Source organism: Felis catus, chromosome A2 (assembly GCF_018350175.1).
Source record: "Felis catus isolate Fca126 chromosome A2, F.catus_Fca126_mat1.0, whole genome shotgun sequence".
NCBI classification, from domain to species: domain Eukaryota; kingdom Metazoa; phylum Chordata; class Mammalia; order Carnivora; family Felidae; genus Felis; species Felis catus.
Window position 1 is genome coordinate 27,710,096 of NC_058369.1, and position 27,382 is coordinate 27,737,477.

The window sequence follows — 27,382 nt, forward strand, 5'->3', positions numbered from 1 at the left end:
ATCAACGGATATAGCCTCCACTAAACCAAATTATTCCCTACTCATGCTTCCTTATAAGTGTGTACTGACACCAATCAAGATTTTCAGGAAACATGTTACAAAGCCATTATTCCCAGAGACTGAATCAAGCAGTCAATGATCAAAACATAAGGTAAAGGGACCCTTGGGTGGCTCAGTTGGTTAAGCGTCCAACTTCAGCTCAGGTCATGATCTCACCATTTGTGAGTTTGAGCCTCATGTCCAGCTCTGTACTGATGGCTCAGAGCCTGGAGCCTGCTTCACATTCTCTCTCCCTCTCTCCCCCTCTCCCTCTCCTACTTGTACTCTATCTCTCTCAAAAATAAATAAACATTAAAAATTTAAAAAAAACATAAGGCAAAAAAGAATATTCCATCCCTGAACCCAAAGCACTTGAGTTTTATTAAACATTTATTAGAGATTTTACATAGAATATACTGCTCTGTGCCTATTTTCTTCGTCTTCCAAAGGGTTGCATAATGTTTTGTGTGCAGTACAGAAGGAAGGCACCAGAAACCGATGTTATCTGTGTAACAGATACTGACATGCAGCTTTTTCACAGAACAGAAAGAAAGTTCTGAAGAAACCACAACAACTTTGCAATAGTATCAACAGTAAAGACCCAGGCCCCAACAGGACAGAAAATGTTTCTGAATGCAATGATACTCGATCCACCACACAATTACCAACTTTACTCAGCCAACAGTATGTTTCTTCAAACACTGGATGTAACGATTCTACCCATAAGAAGTCCAACTGTTGATGAAATAGTAACTAGCTAAAAACTAAAAACAAACAATTATGTGTAACCCTACTAATGGTTTCTGCCTCTAATGTTTCACACGGGTAATTTGTGGCCCACCCTTTTTCTTGCAGAACAGCTACTCTAAGACAGTTCTCTTACAGCCAAGGAACTTCCTTAGCCAGCTGAATCCAGGGTATTTCATTTTCACTTTGCACTCACTGCTTTGTCCTTAAAACATGCCACTGTGTTTTTGGTTATCTGCAAACATTTCTTGTCCTTCCTACAGAACTGCATATCCCTGGAACAGAGGTACCAAGTCTCACAGAGCTTCTAAATCTGGAACTTAGGACAACACTGTACAAAGTCTGTAACAAATAATGTTTGTTAGAGTTCATTATACATTCTTTAAGGCTTGTAACTGATCTTTTTAAAAGATAAAACTGGTTATACATGGACTGTATTAAAACAGTGTTAAAAAATCTAAAATAATATCACTGTGAGCACGGAATGCATTTTTATTTTTATTTGTCTAAAGTTTATTTATTTATTTTGAGAAAGACAGAGAGAGCACAAGCAGGGAAGGGGCAGAGAGAGAATCCCAAGCAGGCTCTGCATGTGGTCAGCACAGAGCCTGATGCAGGGCTCAAATCCATGCAACTATGAGAACATGACCTGAGCTGAAATCAAGAGTCAGACACTTAACCGACGGAGTCACCCAGGAGCCCCTAGAATGGATTTTTAATTTAAGGGAGGTGTTTTATTCAGTCTGAGAATGGGGGAATTTATGATGCCTAACACCAGTCTTCAAAAGGCGTCTACCTGCCCAGTTGAGAACACTCTGTGTAAAGAAAAGTTCCAGATTCCATTCTCCTCTGCCACAGACAATTAAATGTTTTGGTTTAAAAGCTGTTTCTGGGAGTTGAGTTTATTAGCCATACTCTGATGAGGCAGGGACTGCAGAAATCACACAGCATGAGGGCATCAGTAGGGCTCTACCAACGTTTTCTTGGTAGATGAGGTGTCCTGGGTCTGAGTTTCTGTTCACCTGTATCTCTGACTGGAATCTAGTTCCTGAGCAAGTCACTTTTCCCCTCTGAGCCTCAGTCACTTCATCTTTTAAATTAAGATAAAATTCCTGGTGGCATACCTGCTTCACAGGCTGTTGGGAACATAGTAGCAACAGCACTGATGATGTTAATAATTCAATGATAATAGCTACCATTTACTAAGGCGTCTCATATGCTAGCACTGTGATAAAAGTCCTATACTTCCCTTAACTCTTATGATCATCACAACAATTCTATGAAGCCAGGTACTATCATTATCTGCCTTCTACAGATGAGGTAACTAAGATCAGAGATGTTAAACAACTTGCCCAAAGTCACACACCTGGTAAAAAGTAGAGCCAGGATTTGAAGCCCAGCATTATGGTTCCAAAGCCTTAGCCCTGTGCTATTCCGCCCCACACAAATCATTTAAAGCATGTGATGTGAAGCACTTTATAACTTTAAACTAATAAAAAATATATAAATTATTAATATTAATACAAATAGATGTTCATTACAGTTATTGAAAGATGAGGTAACCATCAATTGTTTTAGTGAAAGCACATACACTTCTCTCAGTGATACCAACAATCCACTGTCAGCAAAACAAAACAAAACCCAACTAGAATAGCCTTAGCACATCATCACAAAAGAAGTGCCACTGACACCATTGCAACCAGAGAATTCATTCTTCCCTGGAGTTCAAAAGGAAAAAAAAATTCCATGCTTCATCTGACAAGAACAAGAAATCCTTCTCACAGCTCTGGCAATGGAATGCCTCAGAAAGAACAGGTTCAGGAGGGCACTCCCACTGCAAACCGGTGACAAGCCAGCATGAGCCCCACAGAGGGATCCATACCATGATGCCTGTTGCCACTTGCAAGTCACACAACAGTCCCACGTGTGCCTCCAGAAAGCCACCCAGTACCAGACTAGAGCCCAAACTAGCTTTCCCAGCCTTACAAGGAGCCGGCCACTAGGGAGGCATGGAGGAGGGCTTACAAGGTGGCAGGCTATTCCTGAGTTCCCCTTTCAACTTGTTTCTTCACTAAGTTACTTTGACATCACACCTGTTTCTGTTCTAGTCTGGAAGCCTCTGCAGCACGACAGATGGCAGAGTGTCTACATAACGAATGTTCTCTGAGGTCAGTCTATGGAGGTGGCAGCGGGGACCTCGGCAGGTGGGACGGGAGGGCAGCAGGGCCCCACCCCCCTGGGGGAAGCAGCACCACCATCCATCCCCCACTTTGCTGGGGAACGCTCCCCACCCCTGTGGAAGCTGGGGGTGCGTCTAAGCTCTGAATGTCCTCAGCTCTGCTCCTCCTTCTGACAGTCATATCCAGGATACCCCGCACCAGCAGCTGCAAGAGGAAGCTACAAAGGAAATCTAGAGGGGGACTGAGAAATCATAAAAACAGAACAAACCCTCATCGTATTGAAAACTTCAAACTCCATTCTAAGTAAACTTCCAATTTCACTCTCTTAAACTTAACTTGAGATTTAACTCCCTGAAGTCTAAGCTTTCTAACTCAAATCTCAACTTCTATGTTTCTTAAATCTATCTTAAAGTCAAACTTAGTCTTTTGAAGAGGGAAGTAAAATTTAACAGCTGAATGGAATGAGTTCCTATGAATGTCCAGCCTGGTTTTAAGGTCATGCCTGGTCCTTAGAAGTTGAAGAAATCCTCACTTCCTGTTTATGCAAATTTAACATCAGAATAAGGATCTATCTTGGCTGAGCTATGGAGGAAACATTTTCTCAATCACTTTACTGTCCATTTATTAAAGAATCCGTGATGCACAGGATGAATAACATTCTGCTTCTTAAAGGAACAAACACCTGTCTCAGGGGCACATGCTTTGCAGACATCTTGTGTGTCTGGAGGTGATACACACTGCTCCCCTTCCCCCTCAAGGACACCTGGTAGACCTCACTGCCTGCAGCATGAAAGAACTAGCTCTGCAATTCAGTTCCGTTTAAGAGACCAGTGTGCTTCCATTAATAAGAATTCTGGGCCCATTAACAGGATGACACAAGTGGCTGGAAGTAAACTGGAATCCACTTCAACTCCTTTTTAACGGGTGTCTCTCTTGATATTCCCATCTGCTCTGCTTGACGCATGGGTGATGGAGATTAAGATGAGAGAAGATGCTCTCTTTGACGGTAGGGACTACACATCTGCCTCATTCTTTGCTGTCATCAAAGAAGCTAGAACAGAGGCTGGCAAACAGTCGGGTCTCAACAAATCACTGGCAAATAAAAAATACAGTGTGCCAGGCACTGTGTGGAGAGTTTCCCAATTTGCGGCTTTATGTGATACTCATAAATGTCCTATGCAAGAGGGAGTGCTCTTATTCCAATTTCACAGACAAGGAAACAAAGACATAGAGGATTAAACTACTTGCCTAATACCATACAACTAAGAGTAGATGGAGCCAGTCTTTGAATCCTCAGACCAAATAGTTCTTCTGAGTGAGAGACCTATTTTATAAGGTAAATCTCTCAAATGGGGAGAACATAGCTCATTGTGACCTGCCTCATGATTTACCCCATCCACCTACACTAGTAATACTAACTGCCACTGAATATAGATGGAAGACAGCAATTCAGGTAAGGCCAGGGGAGCAATCCACACAGGTGTCATGGGGCCAGCAGACCCCTGAAAGCAAACTCAATATTTTGTGTATATACCTGAGTTTTTCCATAGAAAAAGTCTATAGCTTTCAGACTTCAAAGATTCCATGATCCTTCCAACTCCCAGAATTTAATGAGTTAGCTGCCTTTCACTAAATTATGCTTCTAATTGTCACCGCAAAGAGTCAAAGCATTCTGGGTGATTTTTATATGCCTGCTTGAGGGAAAATAATTAGCATGAAAGCTTGGTGAGGATTAGACATGAGAACAGTCAGTCTCTGGAAAACACCCTTGGTGTGGAAAGAGCCCCCACAGATCACTGCTTAATTAAGAATATTAGCTCAGATTTCATTCCAGTGCTAGCATTTGTCCACCGAGAGAACAAAGAGCATCTCTATCAATTCACCTCCCAGTTGGTCTTGAGGGTACTGACATCACAGGATCCCGTATCATTGACCAGATTCCATGGTCTTCGAAATATGAAAAGGCACCAGCAAAACCCACCATCCAGCTGTGTCTCTGTCAACAAGATTTTTCTAACCATTTAATTTTTGACAATCTTCATCTGCAGCATGGACACCCAGGCCGGAGGCTCTATACCATCCTCATGTTCAACAAACACTTAGTGAGAGCCTACTATGTCCCAAGAACTGCATAAAACTCTTGCTCCTGTGCCCTCTGGAGGCCTCTGTGTGATTCTCAGCAACATGTTTAAAATAGAACAATCAGCAGAGAACACCCAGATGTGGGGACAAGTGTGACAAAGGAGTAAAAACCAGGTCATGTACACAGTTAAAGGCAATGATGATTCTGTAGAAGGACAAGAGCACATCTTCCAACTCCTATACGGTTTTTGAGAAGGAGAGGAAATACAGAATTAAACCAGACTGCCCAGACTCCAAAGAGAAAAGGAAAAGAACAAAGATTCCAGTCTTGTGACTGCTGGTTCACAGGAAAAGATAAGGTGGAGGAGGAAGAAGAAGAGAAAAAAATGAAAAAGGAAAAATACATTTTTCTAACTGAAGACATCTAAAAATGGAATAAGATAGCTGGTAAAAAGTAAGCTAGCCATCACTGGAAGGACTTTACGTGGATTTATACAATGGATGAAGGTAAAGCTGAAACTATAAAACATGAAAGATGGGTTAGTACAAGATGATTGTACCAAAATATAAAGAAACAAAGTTAGTCAGTGTGCGACCCTTCAAAAATAGTACGTTGATTATGCTGTTTACAGAGAAGAATGTGATGTTCACAACTCAACGCCAATTACATGCTTACCGTGCCTTATTAAGGTAATGACCTTGGGAGTTGACTCCTCATCTTCCTTAACCTGATGAGTGTGCTGAATATAATCAATTAGGTTTGTAATTAAAATTACAATTTATTCAACACATTTCCCCCACCTTCTCTTGCTAAGGCTCAAGAAACCATTGGGTGATCAATACAGGCCCTCTGCTATAGGCATCATGCTTGCTCCCTCTCTCTCTCTTTTTGCCTCTCTCTCTCCCTCCCTCTCTCTCAGCATTTCTATTATGGATAATTTATTAAACCTTAAATTTCTTTCCTATTTGTAAGTTTCAGCAAAATTTAGTCAGGTTTCAACACGGAGTGTCAAGGGATAATTAGGACAGTTAGCAGTAATTTATCATTTCTCAGCTGGGTTTTCGAGCTTTTGCTGACTGCCGGTAGAAATCCGTTAGCCAGCTCTACCCAGATCACTATGAAATCTCCTTTATCTTTGTGCAAATTGCTTTTCTATTTTCCTGAAGTGAGCTGCAAGATGAGCCAATCCATTCCTGAAAACCTAGCCACTGGTGTGCCTGTCATCAGCATGAGGCAGAGCCCAGGGCTTCAGATGGATGATTACAGTGGCTAACAGATGATAGGGTGCTACAGGCTGCTCCCTCCCAACCTGCTGTGGATTAGAAACTGAAACTGGGCAGTCCGAATCCCATTAGATCTTCAGAAAATATGCAAAGGAATCCATGAACATGCCAATATACATGTTACAGGGCAAATCCTGCCTAGCAGCCCACCAAAGATGAAAAGCCGGGAGAAGGCAGGGACAACAGTTCTGTACTACTTCTGTGTAAGAAGAGGATGTTATTAAGCCTGAACCAAAAAAGGGAGGACCTCCTGTTTTTGAGAGAGGCTCATTTACTAGATGGTGAAAAATGAATGCTCTGGGTAATTTCATTCTGAATTGATTTATTTCTAAATGGGGGGAAATTGACACTTGGTGAAAAGCGTAAAAAGCACGTTTCTGGGAAGAGCCAGCTAGTCTCAGGTATAATGCAATTATTTGAACACAGGAAATAAGAACACAGAAGGCAGGGTAGAAGGTCACCCAGGAAAGTCATTCCCCACAATGAACACTTTCCTTTCCCCCTTGTGACAGACGCTCAGAAAAGTATAAACTGACCCATATTTCCAGTTTATTTCTGGTGCCTAGCCTAACCCAATCAAAGTTCGCTTTTTAGAAATCCAACAGTTATTCTCAATTAGATTGCACAGCAAATTAAATCATAAATTTCTCTATCCTGGCCCTGGTTTGTCACATTCCTAAAATACAACTTTGCTCCCCCTGGCACTTTATTTAAATCTCTGAGGCCAGGCCCCAAGGAAAGTTATAGATTTGATAATTTGCTAATGTGGCCACAGTAATTGTTTGAGCCATATTTATGATTTTATTGGATCTTACAACAATCAATAATAATCCATTGATGTCCCTGACTTGGGTTTTCTCACAGTCGACAAATGGGGCAGTGGATTCATTTTTAATGTACCCAACTCCCTCCCTAAGAGAGTCTTGCATATATTAATAAAGGCCAAGAAATGAATGGCATCAGTGAACATATCTTACCCTGAAGAATTAGCTGCAGGATAAGATTTAATGTTAAAAAATAAGGGGAAGAATAGACTAACAGGACCCATTTTGTACAGCACGACCATCATTAAAGTTAATGGAATTACCTTGTGGTCATGCACCAAAGGGAGCCTATTGGAAGTTAAGCTTTTCTAGGGCCATTGATTCTCAAACTTTCACTCAAGGATTCCCATTGGCATGTGATGAGTATTGCAGATATGCAGAAGCACTTAATGCAAACTGCCAGTTAAGCATATTAAGGAGTAACAATAACTGAATATTTTAGAGCAGATGATCTAGTTGAGGATATTTTCCACTGGAGGTAGCAGGAACTTCAACTTTAATGGATCAGCTAACCAAAAAGTCTGGAAGTGGTGCAGACTTCAGGACTGGTTAATTCAGCAACCTGGTAATGTCACCCAGGGTCCAACTTCTATCTCTGCCACTACACGCTCAGTATCTGCTTCATTCTATAGCAGACTGACCCATGAATCCTAAGAGAGTTGTTGTAACTGTCAGGGTTACTGCTTCCTTATTCATATCCCTACCCACAGACAATGGATACAAGTTCTCCATGAGGCTGGGAACAACCATCCCTAAAGCGAATGGAATCCTTAGGTGGCTTAGGTCAGGGTTTACTAAACTCATAAGTTGGCAGAGAGAAATGGCTTAGGGCAGGGATGAGGAAACTACAGCCTTTGGAACAAATCTGGCCCATGGCCTGTTTTTTTTTTTTAATAAAGTTTTATTGGAATACAGCCATATTTATTTGTGCAAATTTATTTACATATTTTCTTTGGCGGCTTTCATGCTGCAAAGGCAAGGGTATTGTGCCACCTGGCCCCGAAAGCCTAAAATGCTTACTCTCTGGACATGTACGATAAAGTTTGCTGGCTCTTGAATTACACCAAACAGGGTTCACACCTGTAGCTAGATGTGAATCCAATATTCAGATGGATTAAAACACACCCTGACTTCTTAACTGCTAAATAATAGAGGAATAAAGAAAACAAGCCAGGAAGACAACCATAGTGCTCAAGATAGATATGAGACAAAATTATTCAAGTTCTGGAAAACTGGACTTAGAAACTTAAAAGCCAAATTAATTAAGGCGACCCATCACATGTGGCACACATGAAATACCCTCTGCCCTTGGAATATAATCCAAACACTGAACACATTAAAAATTGAATTAAAACCCCTTACCAGGGTGTACAAGGCCTGGCATAACTGCTTTCTTGTTCACTTTTCTCTGCCCCCAAATTCCTGCCCCCCAAGGACTTCAATCATCTCCTAGAACGTCCCAAGCTCATCACTTCTGTCTCTTCTGCCCAGAATGCTCTTTCTTCCACAGCTCTCCATCTGGATAGACCCTTATCATTTCTCAGGTCTCAGTTTACCTCTCCAGGAGAACTTTGCTGGCCACTCCACCGCCTTTCCTCCCTCCATGTTCTTCCTTTCACAGCACCATGGTACCACCTTTTTAATACTGCTCAAAGCTTGCAATTATTTTATGCATTCACTGGGTGTAGAGGAAGTTGGACAAGTAGGGTGAGGGCTCTTCCTTGGCTGCTTGTTCTTCCATGGCACCTCAGTGCCTGGCAGCACCTAAGTATAGTAGGTGCTCAATAAACCCTTCTTGGGAGAGGGCACTACAAAATTCCCACAATCTCTCAGTCTTCTTCTACTCTAGCACTTATTTCAGAGACTGCCCTTAAAGATAGGGACTATGCCTCACTCTTCTTTGTCTGACAGGGCCTGTGACAATACCTGGAACATAGTAGGCACTGGAAGAATAAATTAAAATAACAACAGAATGTTAGATAATAAAACATGAGCAGACAGAATGCTCACTCCTTGGGAGTTAGGAACAGGATACCTTTGGTAGTGAGGAGATGCTCATTGTCAAACACAGATTGGAGCTGTATAAAACTAGAAGTGTTTCCCTCAGTGTGCACTGGGTTTCCAGAGAGAGAGAGGAAGATGACAGACCAATTTAAAGGCTACTGACAGGGATCATTTGCACAACAGGTGATGATACCACGTGCCTTCCAAGGTCATTTGCCCTTCTGGGATTCTCTGAGTTATCCAGGCTCTGAGTTTCTTCCTCAAGGGTGACTCTCATCTCTGGTCATCTGATGGCAGAGCTGAGCTTGGAATCATATTTACTCCTTCCATGGATGAATCGTTTTGTCAAAATTATACTGCTAGAACCTGATTACATCTAGGAATTTATACCATTTACAACCAACAGATGAATTGAAACAAATAAAAGGCCCTGCTGGGTTGTTTATCACAGTCCCGGTATACAAAGCACGGTAAGAAAATATTTTTCAGGTAACAAGTACTGATGTATAGACCCTATGGTGGGATATTTGGATGTGAACATTAGGATAAATGGATTTCATCACGAAGTAAAAGAGTATTTGGTGAGTTCACGTTGTTCATTCAACAATGTTTATTCTTCTAAACCACTTTGGGCAAGATCAACAACCTAAACAACTTCATGTTGACTTTTCATGTAACATCAGGAACAAGAGAGGCTTATTTAAGAGAATAAGCTACCAGGGAAAGAAAGGGGAGTTTTCGTTACCAGCACCCCAAAGTATCATCTGTATGTAGAATGAGCCCAGAGGGATTCCAGACCATCAGTTTTGTCTTTTCCCCCTGAGGTTTGGGATTAATATGACTCAGGAGGCTTCCAGAGATGTACACCTCAATTTTCCTGATCTTGGTAGATGAATAGCCTCTCTAGAAAGGGAATCCTCTAGGAGACCGCAGGTGTAGTACTGATGCCTCGCGGCATGTGAAGATTTCAAAATTATCCTTTCCCAGCACTAACATAATTCATACTGAGGGAGGGGGCAGAAATTCTCACTGTGTTTAGCCCAAGGGCCATTACAGATTCTCACCAACCCAGAATTTTTCACGTGAATGTCATTAGGAAGGTGATTATTCTAATTCTTCCATTTCTGGAGCTCTGCAGGCTGCCATGTCCATTATTCATTAACCTGGTTTCCATTTGACCCAGACTTAGTCATCAAATCCTTACTATTCCAGCTGCTTTTGTATCTTAAGAATTAATTTACTGATGGTTTCAGCATAAAAGGCAAAGAGGAGCCCCTTCAAGGGACTCAATGATTTAGGATGGATATGGCAGCAAGAATCAAGCCTAGGCCACTTTGACCAAGAATCAAAATGTATTTATAGAAATATGTTAAGGGGTGCCTGGTGGCTCAGTTGGTTCAGTGTCCAACTCTTGATTTTGGCTCAGGTTATGATCTCGCAATTTGTGAGTTTGAGCCCCACATTAGGCTCCATGCTGACAGCACAGAGCCTGCTTAGGATCCTCTCTCTCCCTCGCTCATGCTTGTGCATGCACGCTCTCTCTCTCTCTCTCAAAATAATAAATTAAAAAAAAAACTTAAAAAAAAAGAAATATATGAAAACAGCTGTTCCTAAATCTGGGCAACATCAAAATCAACTGCGGGCTTTTCAGAAATCTATATTATGGGCCCCATTATCAGAGAATTGAACATAGGTGTGAGAATCAGTTATTTGCTAAAGATAATAAAGGAACAAGAATGAATTATAATAGTCATTTATTGATGGAAAACCTTTCAGTGGGACCCCTGTGAAATAAAAAGTATAGACAAAGCTGTATATTTCTTTTGAAAATACATTTAAAATATCAGTAATATTACAAACTATAAATAATGTGATGAACAAATGGGTACACATTACCCATATTAAAAATAAAAGAGATCTATGGAGTTGAAGGCTACTGGGTACCCGTGACATCCCACGGTGCACTCCTTCTCCTTAATGTTTCCACGTAAGGGAATCCCAACCCTCTTTGTGTCCATATCTCTAAGCAATATTACCCATCTGCATTTTTACAGTTAAGATACAGAGCCTATAAGTAATCTGCCTCTGTATTTTGTTATTTCTGCTGTTAATAATTCCTGAAATAGAAGTTTGTAATATCATCTGTATCTGATTCAGCTACAATGTCCAGTTTCAACCAAACCACACATTATTTAATGGACATTCACCCCTCAGTCTACATTTAAGGTGTGTGGTGTGGTTTATGACAAATGGCTCATCTACTGAGACTGACATGGACATTTACATTTCATCAAAACTGAATCCTCATCACATGATTAGTCTGAGTTTATTTTGCCTTTTCTCTCATCCCCCCCCCCTTGATTTTTGTTTGTTTGTTTGTTCAAATGTTGGCCAAGCTAATTATTTAGATGCCACAGGTTGAAAACTTTAAACCTACAATGATCTAGTTAAATGGAATGAGAGAATTATACACATTATTTCCCAGGCTAGAAACATACAGAGCAAAATACCAAGAGAGAAATTCCTTCAGTGATTACTTACTGAGCACCTACTATTCCACACTAAAATGACGACAGTGAGTGACAGCCCTTACTGCATCAACAGAGTTAAGAAAGTGACTCTGAATAATGACACCTTACATTTATGTAGCATTTTAGGGTCTACAGAGCACTTTGCTTTTCACAGGATATTTCACTTGACAGTGATTAAATAAAACCCCCAAACTGAACATCAGGTGTAAAAGACAGTCTACTGAGATCTATAAAACATTGACATTAAGAATGTATCTGCCGCATTTCTGTGCTACGTATCCCAAAATAAATTTAACAGCCAAATATCCACTTTGCTTATGTCAGGGCCTCCAATTACTAAAGAAATTTGTTTGGTAGCACTAATGAAAAATTAAACACCTAAAACATATAATTCTGCTATAAACTGGCATACAGTAATAAAACAGCATTTAGTTTGGTTGACCTTTACCTGTATAATAAAGTTAAACAGAGAGAATCCTGTGGGTATTTTTAGGGAGAAACTAATATTATTCTAAGCAGAGAAAAATAATGCAGATTAATTTGTGTTATGGGTGAAAATATATTTACAAAACCTCTCCTTGTGCATCTTCCCCTGTGCTTATTGGGTGCAAGGTGCTTTTAGGAACAGCTGGCTGCATGATATAATGGAGAGGGGCTCTCAGACAGGCCTGGGTTTGAATCTTTGCTCTACTACCTGTCAGTTGTGTATGGTGTGATTTGTTACTCTACCTCTATAAACCTCAGTTTCCTCACGTATAAAATATCACTGCCTACTTTTGAGGGTTATGAGGACTCAGTGAAAATTATAAAACTAGAACAAACATTTATTTAGATGTATTGCATACCAAGTACTGTTTTGAAAACATTTACATACATTAAGCCACTTAGTCTTTGCAACACCCCTAGGAGGAAGGGTATCACTGAGGCCCTCGTGTTATCAATTTATAAATGGATGGTGGGGCTAGGAAAGGTTAACTTTTGCTGGGTCATACACCTGGTAGGTGACAGCTCTGGGACTGAAACCAGGTCATCTGTCTCTCCATCAGTATGTTGGAATGCTGATGCCATTTTCCCTCTATCCTCACTCCATTTCCAGAATCCCTCAACCCATCCACTGAAGTTGCCTGTGACAGTGAAAGGACAGAGAAAATAAAAAACACATAGTAACCAGAAAACACCTGATTAATTAATGCCTGGTTAAATTCTCTTTCAGTGTTTTTTCATGACATCATGCAAATCAAAACCGATCATTTCGAAATAAATACACACACACACACACACACACACACACACACACACACATGCACAATGATTTGATACCTACTTAGAAGAAGGCTTGAGGCTTAGTAGAAGAGAGGAACTTTCCCATAGGAGACAGGCAGGCTCATGGTCCCTTCTCCTGCCGACAGACCCAGGGACCAGAAGTTTTGTCCCCAAGTCCCCAGAAGGGTAACAAACTCATCCCTACCTGAGCACTGAAATTGTTTTTGGTTTACTAAATTCAGGCAAATGGGATTCATTCTGAGAAAAGAGATATAAATTGTAAGCCAATTCCACAAGAGAAAAGCTACCACATCCTTAAAATACTGATTTTTCGGGCAGTAAATGCAGGCATTAGGCATAAACATAGGCAAGGCACTTTCTATCATGGCTTTAAGCAAAGGATAAAAGTTCTCTGGCAAATTACAACTCTTGTGAAATTTCTTTCATTATGAAAATAATAAATAACAGTCAAGAAAAATCATTTTTACTCTCAAAATGTCAGTTTCTCCATTCGGTGGACACCAAATTTTAGGAATTCATTTGGGTTGAAAGCAAGGAGCTCTGTTGAAAGTCCTCCATATCTTCTCATCACTTCTTTGCTAAGTTGTGCACTGGAATAAGGTGTGCATGGGAATCACCTAATGTTTGTTAAAATGCAGAGTCCTGGGTCCCACACCAGACCTACTGAATCAGCATAGGGGGCAGGCAGGTTTGTATTTTGTGAAAACCTATTTCAAGTAACTGTAAAGTATACTGTCAGTTTAGAACCATGACTTACCCATTACCAGAGGAGTAGAGCAGCGGATAAAAAAATATATCAGGGTAGAGATTTTTCCCCCCAATTATTAAGGCAGATTTCTGAATGTTCAACTGGTCACTTTTGTAATAAATTCAAAGTCAGTATTCAAACAGCACAAGTCCTCTTACCAGAAGAAAGCTTTCTCAAGAGTTTAAGCAAAATGGCAAAAGTCAACAGTGACAACTCAGTGTATAACTGTGAACTCATCAGGGCCGCAATCTCAATGCCAAGTATGTTCTCCTAAAGCCCAGTCTTTGCCTATGTTACAAAAGAAACATAAGAAAACTGAGGGTAAGATTAATATTAAGAAACATGAACAAGGTCCCAGGGATAGTGGCCTAGGCTCTCTATTCATGTTGGTTTCTCCTCATCATCACTCAACACAATAGATAGGGTTCCCTCCATTTTAAAACTGAAGATGAAATAAAAATAATTTTTAGAAAATTTTTAAAAAGGGGGGGCACCTCGGTGGCTCAGTTGGTTGAGCGTCTGACTTTGGCTCTGGCCATGATCTCGCAGTTCACAAGTTTGAGCCCTATGTCAGGCTCAGTGCTGACAGCTCAGAGCCTGGAGCCTGCTTCAAATTCTGTGTCTCCCTCTCTCTCTGCCCCTCCCCTGCTCATGCTCTGTCTCTGTCTCTCTCTAAAAAATTTTTTAAAAAATTAAAATTTTCTAAAAAAAGAAAGAAAAGTGAAGACGAAGACGTTCAGAGATGCTAAGAGTCCTGCCCAAGTCATACAGTAAAATAATAGACCTAATATTCCCATGGAACCTCTGATTGACGCCAAAGTGCATTAACTACTGAACTTCATGAAGAGCTACAATATCCTCTATGTTCATGAATTGAAATGATGACCAAATCTCTATGTGGAAAATCTCTTCTAGGACCATAGAGACCCTTCAGTGAATGGAACAGTTGTTTTTATCTTTATTTTAATTTTTAAATCACACTTTTTCAAAGAATTCCTTTTCTTGTTCTTTCTTAAGCAATCTGAAAAGTAATTGCTAATATATCAATAGTTATTAAGATATTTCCCACTGCCTTAATATTATAAAATGAACTATCTAAGTAGGGGATTCAATTCCATAACCACAAAAAAGGATAAACAAGCACATTCTATAAATAGTTCTTATGAGATTCCAGATTGCCTGCCTGCCATAAATTTCTCTCTTTAATATACCTAAAACACCCTCCCACCCAAAGATGCACATATTAATTTCTCTAAAAGATAGCTCACATTAAACTTACTATGGAGCATCCCTTTTAAAAGACTGAGCACTGCCTTTAATGATTTGGCTAGTTGAAATTACATTTTGGAATATGGTTTGGCAACCTGATGAGTAGAAATTCTGGTCTTTGTCAGTGATGCCTGAGATATAGGAGATTCTTGACAAAAATCCCAGGAAACTCAGACAGACCCCTGACTACACACTGAAATACAAGTACATATCATCTGCTGCTTCATGTTCATTCACATTAGAAACTTACGAGTAGATTTGCTCTCTCAAGCAAAGACCCATTATCTTCCCCATTCTTTTCCCCATACCACCCAAAAGAGCCATCGTAGACAGTGACAAAATGCAAGTCCTCAAAAAAGCTAACATTCTTGAGGGACTAAGGAAACATAGGTACAGAAACAAAAATAACCACACAAATCAAAAAAACAGTGAAGAATGCCTTGAAGGAAATCAAATAAGGCAACAAGATAGGGAATAAAGGCTTTATTGAGCAGAGCCACTTCAGATGGGTGATGGGGGTCAGAAAAGACTAACAATACAGCAACATATGGCTGTACCTGTATATACATGTATATGTATATACAGTGATATGTATATACATGTATATGTATATTGCAATACATGCCTAAAACCAGAAAAAAAGAGGTTGTTTCTCAAGACTGCAGGACATTCAAATCATTGCAATTATCACTGGGTAAATAGCAGCACTCTACTACTTTTAAATTCAAAAGGAGACTGAATAATCAACTGAAACGTAAGAGGTCACTTTTTACTTCCATATTTCCCCTTCCTGCTATGAATCACTTACTGAGTAAGCAAGTCCACCCTTGTTCTTTGCAAAGCAGAATTTAAAGCCCCTGAAACAAACAAACAAAAAGCCCTAAAGTGGCACCACGTTCAAGTGTCTAGCTCAGTGGTACACCTTCACTAACAATAACAACAGTTGCTTCAGGGGAAGAGATCATTACTGGGCTTATTGTTATTACCACCCGGCATGAGACACAAATGGTTTCGAACCCAGACATTGGGCAGAATACCAAGAGTCAGACACACAGGCAAAGACGAAGCCAACAGTCACTGCGCTTTCCGCGGCAGGCTGTCAAATGCTACCCTGAAATGCACAACTGTGTGAATTTCAAAACATGAAATGCTCAGTCTTGAACTGCAGTTTTCAGAACCAGGCAGCTGAATATTGAAGGTGCTGCCTTGCTCCCTGGAGGGGCTGGCTTTTATATGGCTGGTTTCCACACGGCAGGGGTATGTGGCCATTACCAGCTATTTTATCAGCATAAAGTAACAAGACTGAGAAACAGCCACACTCTGAAAAGACTCATATTATGTGCTGGTGCACAATGAAGATTCCCAAGCCCAAACCACAAAGATTCTAAATCAATTGATTTAGCATAAGAACTAAGAGTCCACTTCTTTTTGGTTTAACTAACACCAAAATTAATTTTTATGCAGGTAGTATAAGGATTGCACTTGGAAAAACATAGATTGGACAACATCACATATGCAAAGTTGGCCTAAAAGGACAGTTTTCACAACTTTGTCATACACTCACATACACCTATGTGTCATACACATAGGTTTCCATATGCATGTGCATGGTTGTTCTTTTAGCCATTTTATCATCTACAAAGGATTTAAGATGCAGCCCCCCCCCCCAAATTCATATTGGGGGAATTCTGTGATTAGGCCGGAAACAGCTGAAAGATGTCCAAAGCAATACAATCTACTGATTAAAAAATATAGAATTGTTAAAAAATATTAACTTATACTAAGTAACAGTGGTGATGGTGATAATAATCACATTCAACAATTCATATATAAGTCCTATAGGCCAAAAATTACTCCATCATCCTCACCAATGAGGCTGACAAAACCGTGAACATTTTTGGTTGGATAACTGGGGACACCAAAAAAGTAGTCACTGTTAGAATCAGAGAGTCCTTAGCCAGGGTGTGCAGTTCTGCTAGACTTGGTGTTTGGTGACATTTTTTTTTTACTGTGTTTTATTACTATTCTTAATTGAGATACAATTCAAATACCATAACATTTTCCATGTTAAAATATACATTTTCCATATTAAAATACACATTTCAGTAGGTTTTAGAATATTCATAATGCAGCATGAATATCACCACTATCTAATTCCACAACATTTTCATCACCCTAAAAAAGAAATCCTTACCCCTTAGCTGTCATTCCCCATGCCCTCCTTTCATCAGCTGCTGGAAATCACTTATCTACTTATTGTCTCTATTCAACGCCTGCTTATATAGAACATAATTTTAATCCTTCATTCAGAACCAAAATGAAATTGTGAGATTATATTACCTATATATACATATAAGCTTTAAATGTGTTTAATATGTACCTATTATCAATCTGTGCATTTCATTTGATCTAGTTTGTACATGCTCCCCTGTTATTAGCTGTGTTCCTACCGGCATACTTCCATATTTGAACGAATTCCATCAGATAGTGTGTTCAGTACTTAAATCTGGTGTTGTCAGGATTGACAATTACATACTGAGTTTAAAAAAAAAAAAAACAAAAAACTAGCAACCAGATTTAAACTTTGTGCTTTGTAGTTCATGAAACAATTTCAGGGGACGCCTGGGTGGCTCAGTCGGTTAAGCTTCTGACTCTTGATTTTGGTTCATGTCATTATCTCACAGTTTGTGAGACCAAGCCCTGTATCAGGCTCTGCACTGAGCACGGAAATTGTTTAAGATTCTCTCTCTCTCCCTCTCCCTCTGCCCCTCCCCTGCTCATGCTCTCTCTCTTAAAAAGAAAAGAAAAGAAAAGAAAAGAAAAGAAAAGAAAAGAAAAGAAAAGAAAAGAAAAAAGAAAAGAAGGAAGGATGAATGAATTTCAAAAAGAAGCTGCTCATTATACTCTTTTTGGTGTCTACATATGTAGAAGCCTGGCATGGGGGCTGGACAGTGGGGTGGAAGAAAGAGGCGAGTCCCCTCTGTCCCTATTACATCATGTGTCTGGAGCAATCAGGAGGACAGCTCCTTTTTATCGTAAGGAATTTGGTGGCAATCCCTATAGAACATTTGCTCCTTAGGAGGACTTCCCAAAGTACTTTTAAAAGTCCCACAGTAGCTATGTTAAACAGTAAAGCCATATGCGAACTAATACCAAAAAGAGACTGTGTTTTTTTGGTACTGCTTTGTGCCAAGTATTACCTTGTCTGTTCATAGCCAGTCTCGCAGTGATAAAACCTTATTTTGCAAAGTATAACATTAGCACCCCAGTTCAACTTCCCTCTGATTTCTAGCACTGAAAAAAATAGCCATTTCTGTGATTTGGGCATAGGACCTAACTGCAGAGGAAGTTGCATTTGTATGAAGGGGGCTGAAACCCAGCCTCAGCATCAGCCAAAGTTTTATTCTTTTATTTTACTTTACTAGGAAAGTAGAGAGTATCCTAATAAATCCTCCTTTCCTCTTTTAGCACACTTAAAAACCCATCTTCAAGCTCCACCGACTCCATTAGGTTAGAACTTTAGTATTAAGTACAAAGGGAGGAAAAGTATAGGTGTGTGGGTGGAGAGAAGGAGAGAAGGAGAAAAGAGCCAGCACGTGGAGAACAACTCGCTTAGCCTGTCGCTCAAGAATGAGGAGGCTGTGTGAAGAACCAGAAGGCCTGTCAAAGATATCTCAGCTTCAAATGGGACCCGCCAGTCCACACAGGGCTCACATGCTGTTTCTGAGATACTACCTCACTTGAATCCTTTTGACTTCAGTTTCTGTTTTAGGACTTCTTGATTTAGCTTCTGTTTTAGCATTTACACAAGAATAATTTTACTACAAAAGGTAAATGTCTTGTAAACTAATGGGAAACATATTGCTTGGCATAGTTTATAATGTCAGGATTTATGGCTCTAACACTGAGGGTCTCTCTGACCTCAAAGATAACATAATGAACCAGCAATGTGCTGCAAATGGCTCAGTGTGATTTTTATTAGTTCTCATAATTGCCCCTTATTAATTTGTATGCACGTAATAAGCACTCACCTTCACAGTCTGCCCGGCTTCAGGGCCATCCTAGAAGTAGGAGAAAAAAAATAGATAAATAACAGAGGTGATAACAGATAGATGGTATCTCCTGCTTATTCAGAAATACCTCCTGTTAATAATTTAGATCCAATTTCATTGTGTGTTAATTTATAGTATTCTCATGGGAACCATTCACTTCAAATGTGTGGGACCAGACAGTTCTCCATTTCCGCCTGAGAGTAAGTGAGAAGTTATGTGTAAAAATGATATAAATTATCCAGGGAGCCAACCCTCTTGCTACTTTTCATGCTCTTTGCTCTTGGCTATGGCTTTAATTGCATTAAAGGAAGGATGGAAATGTTTGAGGAGGTAAATTATTGCACCTTTTGATTATCTTTAAATCAGAGGTAGTTTAATTAATGTCTGGTTACTATAAGTCTCTACTCAAAAAAAATTGCCGTAAACATAATCCATTAAGTAGGAATATGGGCTGTCTTATATGGGAAGACCACCCAAGAGTGGGCTCTCTCTGGCTGTCCTGAACTTGGGGGGAAAAAGTAGGAGCATTCACTGTAGTTGGGCCCTTTTCCCATTCCTGGTTCCTTCTCTCAGATTTTCAAAACCAACAAAACCATTTGTTTAGCTGAAAATGAGCTGATTTGCCCAGTCATCAGTCACAAGACAAAGCAAAAGCAAGTGCTCAGTTGGTTTGAGATACTAGAACAGGCAATGTCTGTGACGGAAAATTGTATAATTGAATTAGAACTTTGCAACTTTTAGCAAGTCTTTCTATCTCTGTGGCCCAGACCAATGGGTAAGAATGTTTGTCCCACTGTGGCCAGAATTGTGTATAAATGGCTTTCAAACTTGAAGTCACAGTCTGTTAGTGGGTCATGAATTCAGCTTAATGGGTTGTGATCAGCACTAAAACCAAATCAGATAATACAACAAAAACTATTAGAGTACACAGGATGGGTAAATGTTGTTTTGTAAAACTTGGGTTTCCTTTATCTACGTATGTATCCATGAGGTGCGAGGTTCAATTGACTGTGGAATAAATAAACACCATACTCTGGTTTCAAGTTTGAAAAGTTTTGTAGACACTGCATATACAAAAGCACTCCAAGTGCTATGCACAAGTCAGTTCCTTTGTTTATGGAATTCACTTTTGAGTAAATCACATTAGATAACTACTAGCACTGGCCATTTTCAGTGAAGGTGAATTTTTTTTCTAGTATTTCCTTTAACACTGACAGTTGCCTTCAGCCACTCTCTGGAAACATGATTTGTAGCGTAAGCTTGATAAACCCACCCTGAGCTTAATTACTTGCACAAAAGTGACTCAAACACACATACAGACACACACATACACACATACACCATATTTTAGAGGGAAGTTTACTCTCAACACAGACATGACAGCAAAAACTTTGTAAAGAAGCATTTAGGAGCATTTTTAGTCAAAGCCTTTCATAACTTGAAAATAGTGGTCTTCTCTATCTGTTTCTTTGAAAGTCTATGGCTGGAAGGCAAAGAGGGTAGTTGAAGGATGGTAAATATTCTGTGTAACTAAAGCATTGAGGGCAAGGTCTCACATTACAGAACCAGCCAATTCTTTCCAAAGGGTTACTGCAGAGTCATCCAATGTCAAGGCCACTAAGGACTTTAATTATGTATTGATACCCCTAGCTCTTCCCATGGGGGATCTGAAAGGGCATAGGACATGTTCTATTGATTTGCTCAATTCCCATAGCTGATGACTCACCATAGACTTCCTTCTACACTTGGCTCAGCCTGTGCCTAAAGATCTCCAGTGACTGGGGTATGTCATCTCTTTCCTGGGAAGCAGGCCACACAGAATACTTGATACAGCATCATACCAATCCATAATCAATCACTGCAGATTGAGTTAAAGAGAAAAAGGAGCCCTCTGAGGGCAAGGTCCCAACCAACTTGCATCTCTCTACTACACTGACATAGAGGAGGGCTAAGTCCATGCACTGCTCAAAATATAATTGCCCTGGAATGAACATGAGCTGTCCAGCCCCAGTTCCAGTAGAAGATCTGAAATGCCTGAATGCCCATTAAATCATTTGTCTGTTACTCTCATTTGTTTTGTAAACAATGCTGCAGACAGTGCCTCAGCTGATATTCTACAGTCCACCTTGGGACAATGGATACTAGGGTGGTCCTGGATTACATCTTTTTCTGCTATTATTTAAGACATGAACAATGACGGCTGCCTTACCAGTGAGACGTCAGCTTAAAAGAGAGAGCTCAATGCTAGGATTTGAAAAGGAAGAAAAACAATTTCTGAGCTACTTAGACACTCACCTGGATGGAAAATGTGAGAGAAGTCCCCTGGAAATGCTTCTCCACCACCATCCCGACTCTCTGGGTTGCCTGGAACAAATCTGCCACTTCATCTGGACGCAGGTCTCGGAAGCGCTCCACTGGCCGAAGGGGACACACGAGGACATCTGCAGTGAGTTCTGTTAAGGCACACTTTGCTTGCTTTGGGTAGGATTTTTACCAACAAGTTTATACCCACAGTATTGAATCCCCTTGGCCCAGGGCCTGAACTCTCAAAGACTAAGGAATAAAAGAACAAATATTTACCAACCACCAAACTCCAAGAAGTTCAAAAAGGAGCTTACAAACATGGTTAATTATACTTTGAAAGAGAAGCAGTGGTGTGCTAAAGAAATTCTTTTAAGAAAAAAGGGCATTAATGTTCAGAGAGACTCAAGTGCTGGCTGAAATAATTATGCCAAGAGGCAAAATCTATTCTGGACCATTATCTCCTGACCCCAATTCGAAAGCTCCATCTTCTCAAACAGCCAAAGGCACTGGGTTGGAAAAACAAGCAGAATATCCAGTCAGTTTCTCTATGGAGAGTATCACAATTAAAATTTTAATTTCAATATCTCTTGAGAGAAATGTGTAATGAAAACACAATAGTAGTTGTTTTATTTATATTTAAAAGGAGAGCAGACATTCTGAAAATGTACAGTGAACTTCATTTATAATAAGAGATGTGCCATGTGGTTAAGCATTTTATGACAAGTGTTCCTCCAATTGATTATTAAGAATTCTAGAAGCCAGTTGAAGAACATTTAAGAAAAGGGATTTTTTACTTCCACAAACAAAACCATCTCAGTGCATTCTAGAAGTGAGACAAGTCAACATATTTATGCTATTGGCCTGAACAAATAAGAGCTAGAGAAAAAGAATCTAAGTTTGATCATTTGCTGGTGACAAATTAACATTCAATGTTACATCATCAATAACATTTCAGTTGTCTTTGTATTTGAATTCCTCATACACATGCAGCTACACATGCAATCATGCATGCATACATATATACGCACATTGAAATACATTAAATTTTATTTAGTTTTCAGGTACCAGCAGATGAAAAAAGTGCTCAGATATTCTTTTTGGTTTCTTTCTTTCTTTTTTTCCTTTTTCTTGTTGTTTTAAAACTGTGTGCTTTGCCTGAAGCTAGGCACCTATGGGGCATAATAAAATCTCAATTCTACAATTGCTAGTCACACCAGAATTGCAAGCATTTTAGCCTACCACACTGGTAGGATTCAGAGCCCAAAGGGAAGGAAATGCACTGAACTCAGCTGGATGGGCGTAATTTCCATAAGAGAAGGGCGGGGTGGGGGGGGGAGCTGGTAGGGAAAGGGAAAGCTGAAAGGGAAACTGATTAATTTTGCTCATAATCAGTAAATTCATGTCAATGGTAAACTAGGAAAAGGAGCAGTGGTTTAATCTGAGTTCGTTTTTCAAGAGAGGGGAAGGGAAGGCTTCACCCACAGGGCAGCAGATACTTAAAAAGATAATTATCCTTCTTTGGCAAGGCTGCTTTATTATCATGGGTCAATGAACCATTTAGAAATGAAGAATTTCCTTTCATTTCCTTTTAGCAGATTGCCATCCTCCACTCCCACTGAGTTGCCTTTTCTTTGTTAAAAGACACCTTTCCCCATCTTCCTCCTCTCTCCACCTGCTCTTAGGCCCTGACTTCACCAAACCACAGCAAGATGACAACTTAGCAAGCTTCCAACAGTACCCATAATTGCTGTGGTGAGCTATGTCTAAACACAGCAACCAGGTGGGGAAGGAAGGACATTTTCTTTAAATGACTGCTTACTATAAAACTTGGTGGAATGAATCTTAAATTCTTTGTATCTAATGTAACTTTAGTAATATCAACGACATCTGAAAGGTTTTGTTTTGTTTTGTTTCCAACACCCTAAAAATATTTTATTATCTGTTCATTTTCCTTGTCTGGTACTAAGGATTGGCTTGACCCAATGTTTAATGAATCAAAACATTTATGGAACTGAATCAAAATGACTGAATCTGTCAGCTGTTTTATCCTGTGTACACTTAACCACAGGATCATATATCACATACATTTATTACTTTAATTGAATGTTAATAATACTAATAACAACATGTCACGAAACAGTTAGACAGGCTAAACATGTTCTCAATTAGATGGATATTTTTTTCAACAGCCCATTTAGGCCACATTGCCCTGACATTTATATTCCTTTCAATCTAACCCTCTATTAAGAAAACATCTGCATATACCAAACGATCTTCCCGTGTGAATGTTAAGATGAAATAGGATTAACTTTTAAGGGTGCTTACTTGGTTTGGGCAGGTGTTCATGTGGATAATCATTGTCTTTGCTCTGTTGGGACCCAGAGGATAGACAGACAGGTATCTCAACCTGTCAGTGGACACATAGGTAGGCTCCACAAGACTTGACAGAGAGACAGATGGGTCTGGAGTTACCCAGGGTATGGATCTGGGGGTCCTGGGTACTGTGTGAGTCACCGAGCTAACCAACAGCAGATTCACTAGTCTCCCCTGGCCATTCTAGGTACTAAATGGCATCAGGAAGTCAGGACCAACCACCATCCCTCAGTTCCTTTGAAACAAGAGAAAAGATGTCCTCACCTCATATAGGTAGTAGGTACCGACTGCTACCTACCTACTTCCAGAAGCTCCTTTTCCACTCCTCCCATACACACTATACATCTATCACATTTGCCTTCTTTCTGTTCATCTAACACACTGAACTCATTCCCAGATTTTGAGGCTTTTGTCCTAGCTGTTTGTTCTCCCTAGAATTCAATCCCATGTTCTTCACATGGCTGCTTCTTTCTTACCTTCTGATTCTATTCCAATACTGCTCCCTCAAAGGTGCATTCCAGAACCATCAGTTTAAACTGCTACCCAGTTTCATCCTCTTCTATCACCCTCTTTTCACCTTGCCGTAGCCCTTGCCACCAGCTGGTAGTTTTCTTGGCTGGCTACTACCTTCCTGAATGAGAAGGTAATCTCCACAAAAGCAGAGGCTGTCTTGTTTAATGTTGTCTCATCCCTGCCTAGAACACCAGACTTAGTAAGTACTGCTGCAATGAGTGAATACATTATGATCCAGACCCTCTGATCAGCTACCTCTGAGTACTAAGACCCTGGCAAAATGGAGACAACATCCATTCATTTTCAACCATCTCTGCAAGATTGGGATAGTCCGCAAGATTTTTTTTTTAATTCAAGGAAGTTTATTATTAATATTTAGCATAATTAGAGCTAATGTTGGGTGTGCGTTGGAAAAATGTAAACTCATTTCTAATGTAAGTTAATTTTCACAAGTGCACAGGAAATATAATGATTTCCTTATATAATGACGAGGGGAAATTAAGAAAACCTTTTAATATAATTATAAAAAACTATAAAGAAGGGGTTTCTAGATTATTCAGACTCTATACCGATAAAAAGCTGCTTTCTATTTGGACTAGAAAGTGTAATTCATTTGTTCATTCAGTGAACAGTGAGCACCAGTTAAGTGGTTGGACACTGTACTAGGCTCTGGGATGAGCAAAAGACAACAGGAAGTTTCTCTAGTTCTTCCTGTCCAGGAGATGGGCACCAAAACAGATAACTGCAGTACTATGGGAGATACAGATGTAGGATAAGAGGATGCAGAAGCAGAGCAAAGCACCCAATGCAGCAGAACCTGGGACACCTTAATCAGGCAAAGGTTCCACATAACCTTGGGGGTCTCCAAGTATGGTCAAATATCCCGTGGCTAGCTGAGAATACAAGCAGGTTCATAAAGGATTTAAAGCAGGCCAGTAAACCTTTTCTGCAAAGGGCCAGATGGAAAAATTGTAAGCTTGGTGGGCTATATGTCTAAGCAGCTATAGACAATACAAACAATGGTAAGTGTGGCTATATTCCAGTAAACCTTTATTTACAAAAAGAAGAGACAACCCAGACTTGGTCCATGGACTTAATAATGTCAACCCTTGGCTTAGAGGAATCACATGAGAAAAAGGTAACTAAAGGAAGTTAGAACTATCTGCGGGCCCATTCTTTTCCAAAGTTGAAGACTATAGTGTTATTTAAATAGTATATTAGACAAATATCATTATGGTATCTTAAAAATTTTCACTTTCTAAGCAAAATACCTGGGCATAATTGAGATATTTCCTCACCCTGTGTGTAGCACTTCTGATGCTTTTAAAGACCAACCACAACGAGAAACTGTGTTGCAGTGATAACATCATATAGATAAATCACAAGTATTACTCCCCAGTCCAACTAAAGGAGTTTCTGCCATCTTTCATTGGAAAAACGAAGTATATGATCTACAAACATATGAGAGTACAGAAACAGTATGTTATTCACAAATTCATCAGACAATAAAAGTACTTTCTCAAAATAAGTGCATACGCTTTGGAAGAAAACACCACATTGCTTAAAGATGGTGTTATCATGTGCTACATGCTTCTCATAGACAAACAGCTCAGGGAAAGCAAATTAACTTTGAAGAACCGCTCTTATAACTCTACTGCAACTGTTTATATGCCAGTAGTTTTAAGGTAATACCACAAATGCAGTATAATTTAGAGATTCTTAGGCATTGTTAATGGGCAAACCCCATATTATATATAGGCAATAAGAATACACTTTCTTTTGAGTCCTCTTTGCTTGGGATTAGTGCCTCTGAAGAGACTTTTTAGCCAACATGCATGATAACCCTCAAAGAAGTTAATCTGCGTAATTGAATTTAATATATGTTTATCCAGGATTCATCGTGGGTGAAAACCTATGAAAGAGAGTTATCAAATGGAATCTGGTCTCTCTTTTATAATCCAAAATAGAGAAGTCCATTTAGTAGTAACATTTTCTTTTAAAGAATAGACGGTAATAATTACAGTTTAGTTTCTGTGGTACACAAAGAGATTCCTCATAACAGAGGGAAATCAAAGAAGACTTCCTAGTGCACATGAGATTTAAAGTCAGTTTTACAAATGGGGGAGTAATTCAACCAGTGGGCCAGAGTGCAGCCCATGTGTCCATCCATCCTTCCACTAGAGCCTCCTCTCAGTCCAGAGTCTGTGCTAGCATTTAGGGCACCAAGATGAGTACAATAGAGTAAATGACTTCGAAGCATTCACACTAACGTCCCAAACTGTCATGCAATATAAACAGATCATCACAACACAGAGAGATGAGGACTATTGATAGAAATCAGTACAGAATGTTGTGGGAGCACAGAGGAGGCAGAATCTAACTGTGCCTAGGGGTGTGAGATAAACTTTTCAGTATGGTCTTGCATTTCAATTTTCTAAAATCAGAAACTATTTCTCCAAATTTGGATCAAGATCTGTCCTTGAAAATGGCCTAGCAACTTATGGTTAGCTTTAAAGAAAATTGTCAGACATGCCTTCTTTGGCCACAATCACTGTTTCATTGATAAATGTACTCTCCTTTACTTAATCTTTCCAACAAATCCATAAACTAGTATTATAATTCCTATTTTTCATATGAGGAAATTACAGCTTATAGAAAATAAAAAACTTGCACAAGACAGCATACCCAATATGAAACTAAAACTAGAATTCTCCTGAAGCTTGATTCCAAAATCCATGTTATTAACCATAGCGCTGTGATGCTAAAATGTTTTGTACTTTTATGACTTCGTCTCTGCTTACCCGCCCATTAAAGTATGTCCTGCATCTCAGAGTCTCTCTGCTTGTGGAAGAGACATAGGTGCGATGAAACACAAAGACACTGTGCAAAACTACTAACAGCCTGACAAACACTTAGCTTCAAATGAAGAAAGCAGAGGAGATCAGGAATCCCATCATGGGAGGAAACCTCAGGAAAAGGGAAGTAGTAAGTATGCCCTCATCCTAACAGAGAACTGTGAGTACTGACATCAAGAATGAAAGAACCACTTCACCTTGTACAGGGGGTTCAACTGGAAGAAGAATGGAAGGATGTGGAGCCTGCATTTGGCTCCTTCTGCTCTATCATTCATTCATTCATTCATTCTAAT

At 39.7% G+C, this 27,382-nt stretch overlaps 1 protein-coding gene across 15 annotated transcripts in view; it reads right to left on the reverse strand.

Moving 5' to 3' along the window:
* FHIT (fragile histidine triad diadenosine triphosphatase) overlaps nucleotides 1–27,382 on the reverse strand; it is a 1,423,954-nt gene that overhangs the window by 246,108 nt on the left and 1,150,464 nt on the right. For all 15 annotated transcript variants that reach the window (XM_045053133.1, XM_045053131.1, XM_045053132.1 and 12 more), the window contains 2 exons: nucleotides 21,340–21,485; nucleotides 19,024–19,053 (listed from right to left, as the gene is read on the reverse strand). In XM_045053133.1, the coding sequence (XP_044909068.1) occupies nucleotides 19,024–19,053; nucleotides 21,340–21,485 (176 nt within the window). The remainder of the gene's footprint in view (nucleotides 1–19,023; nucleotides 19,054–21,339; nucleotides 21,486–27,382) is intronic.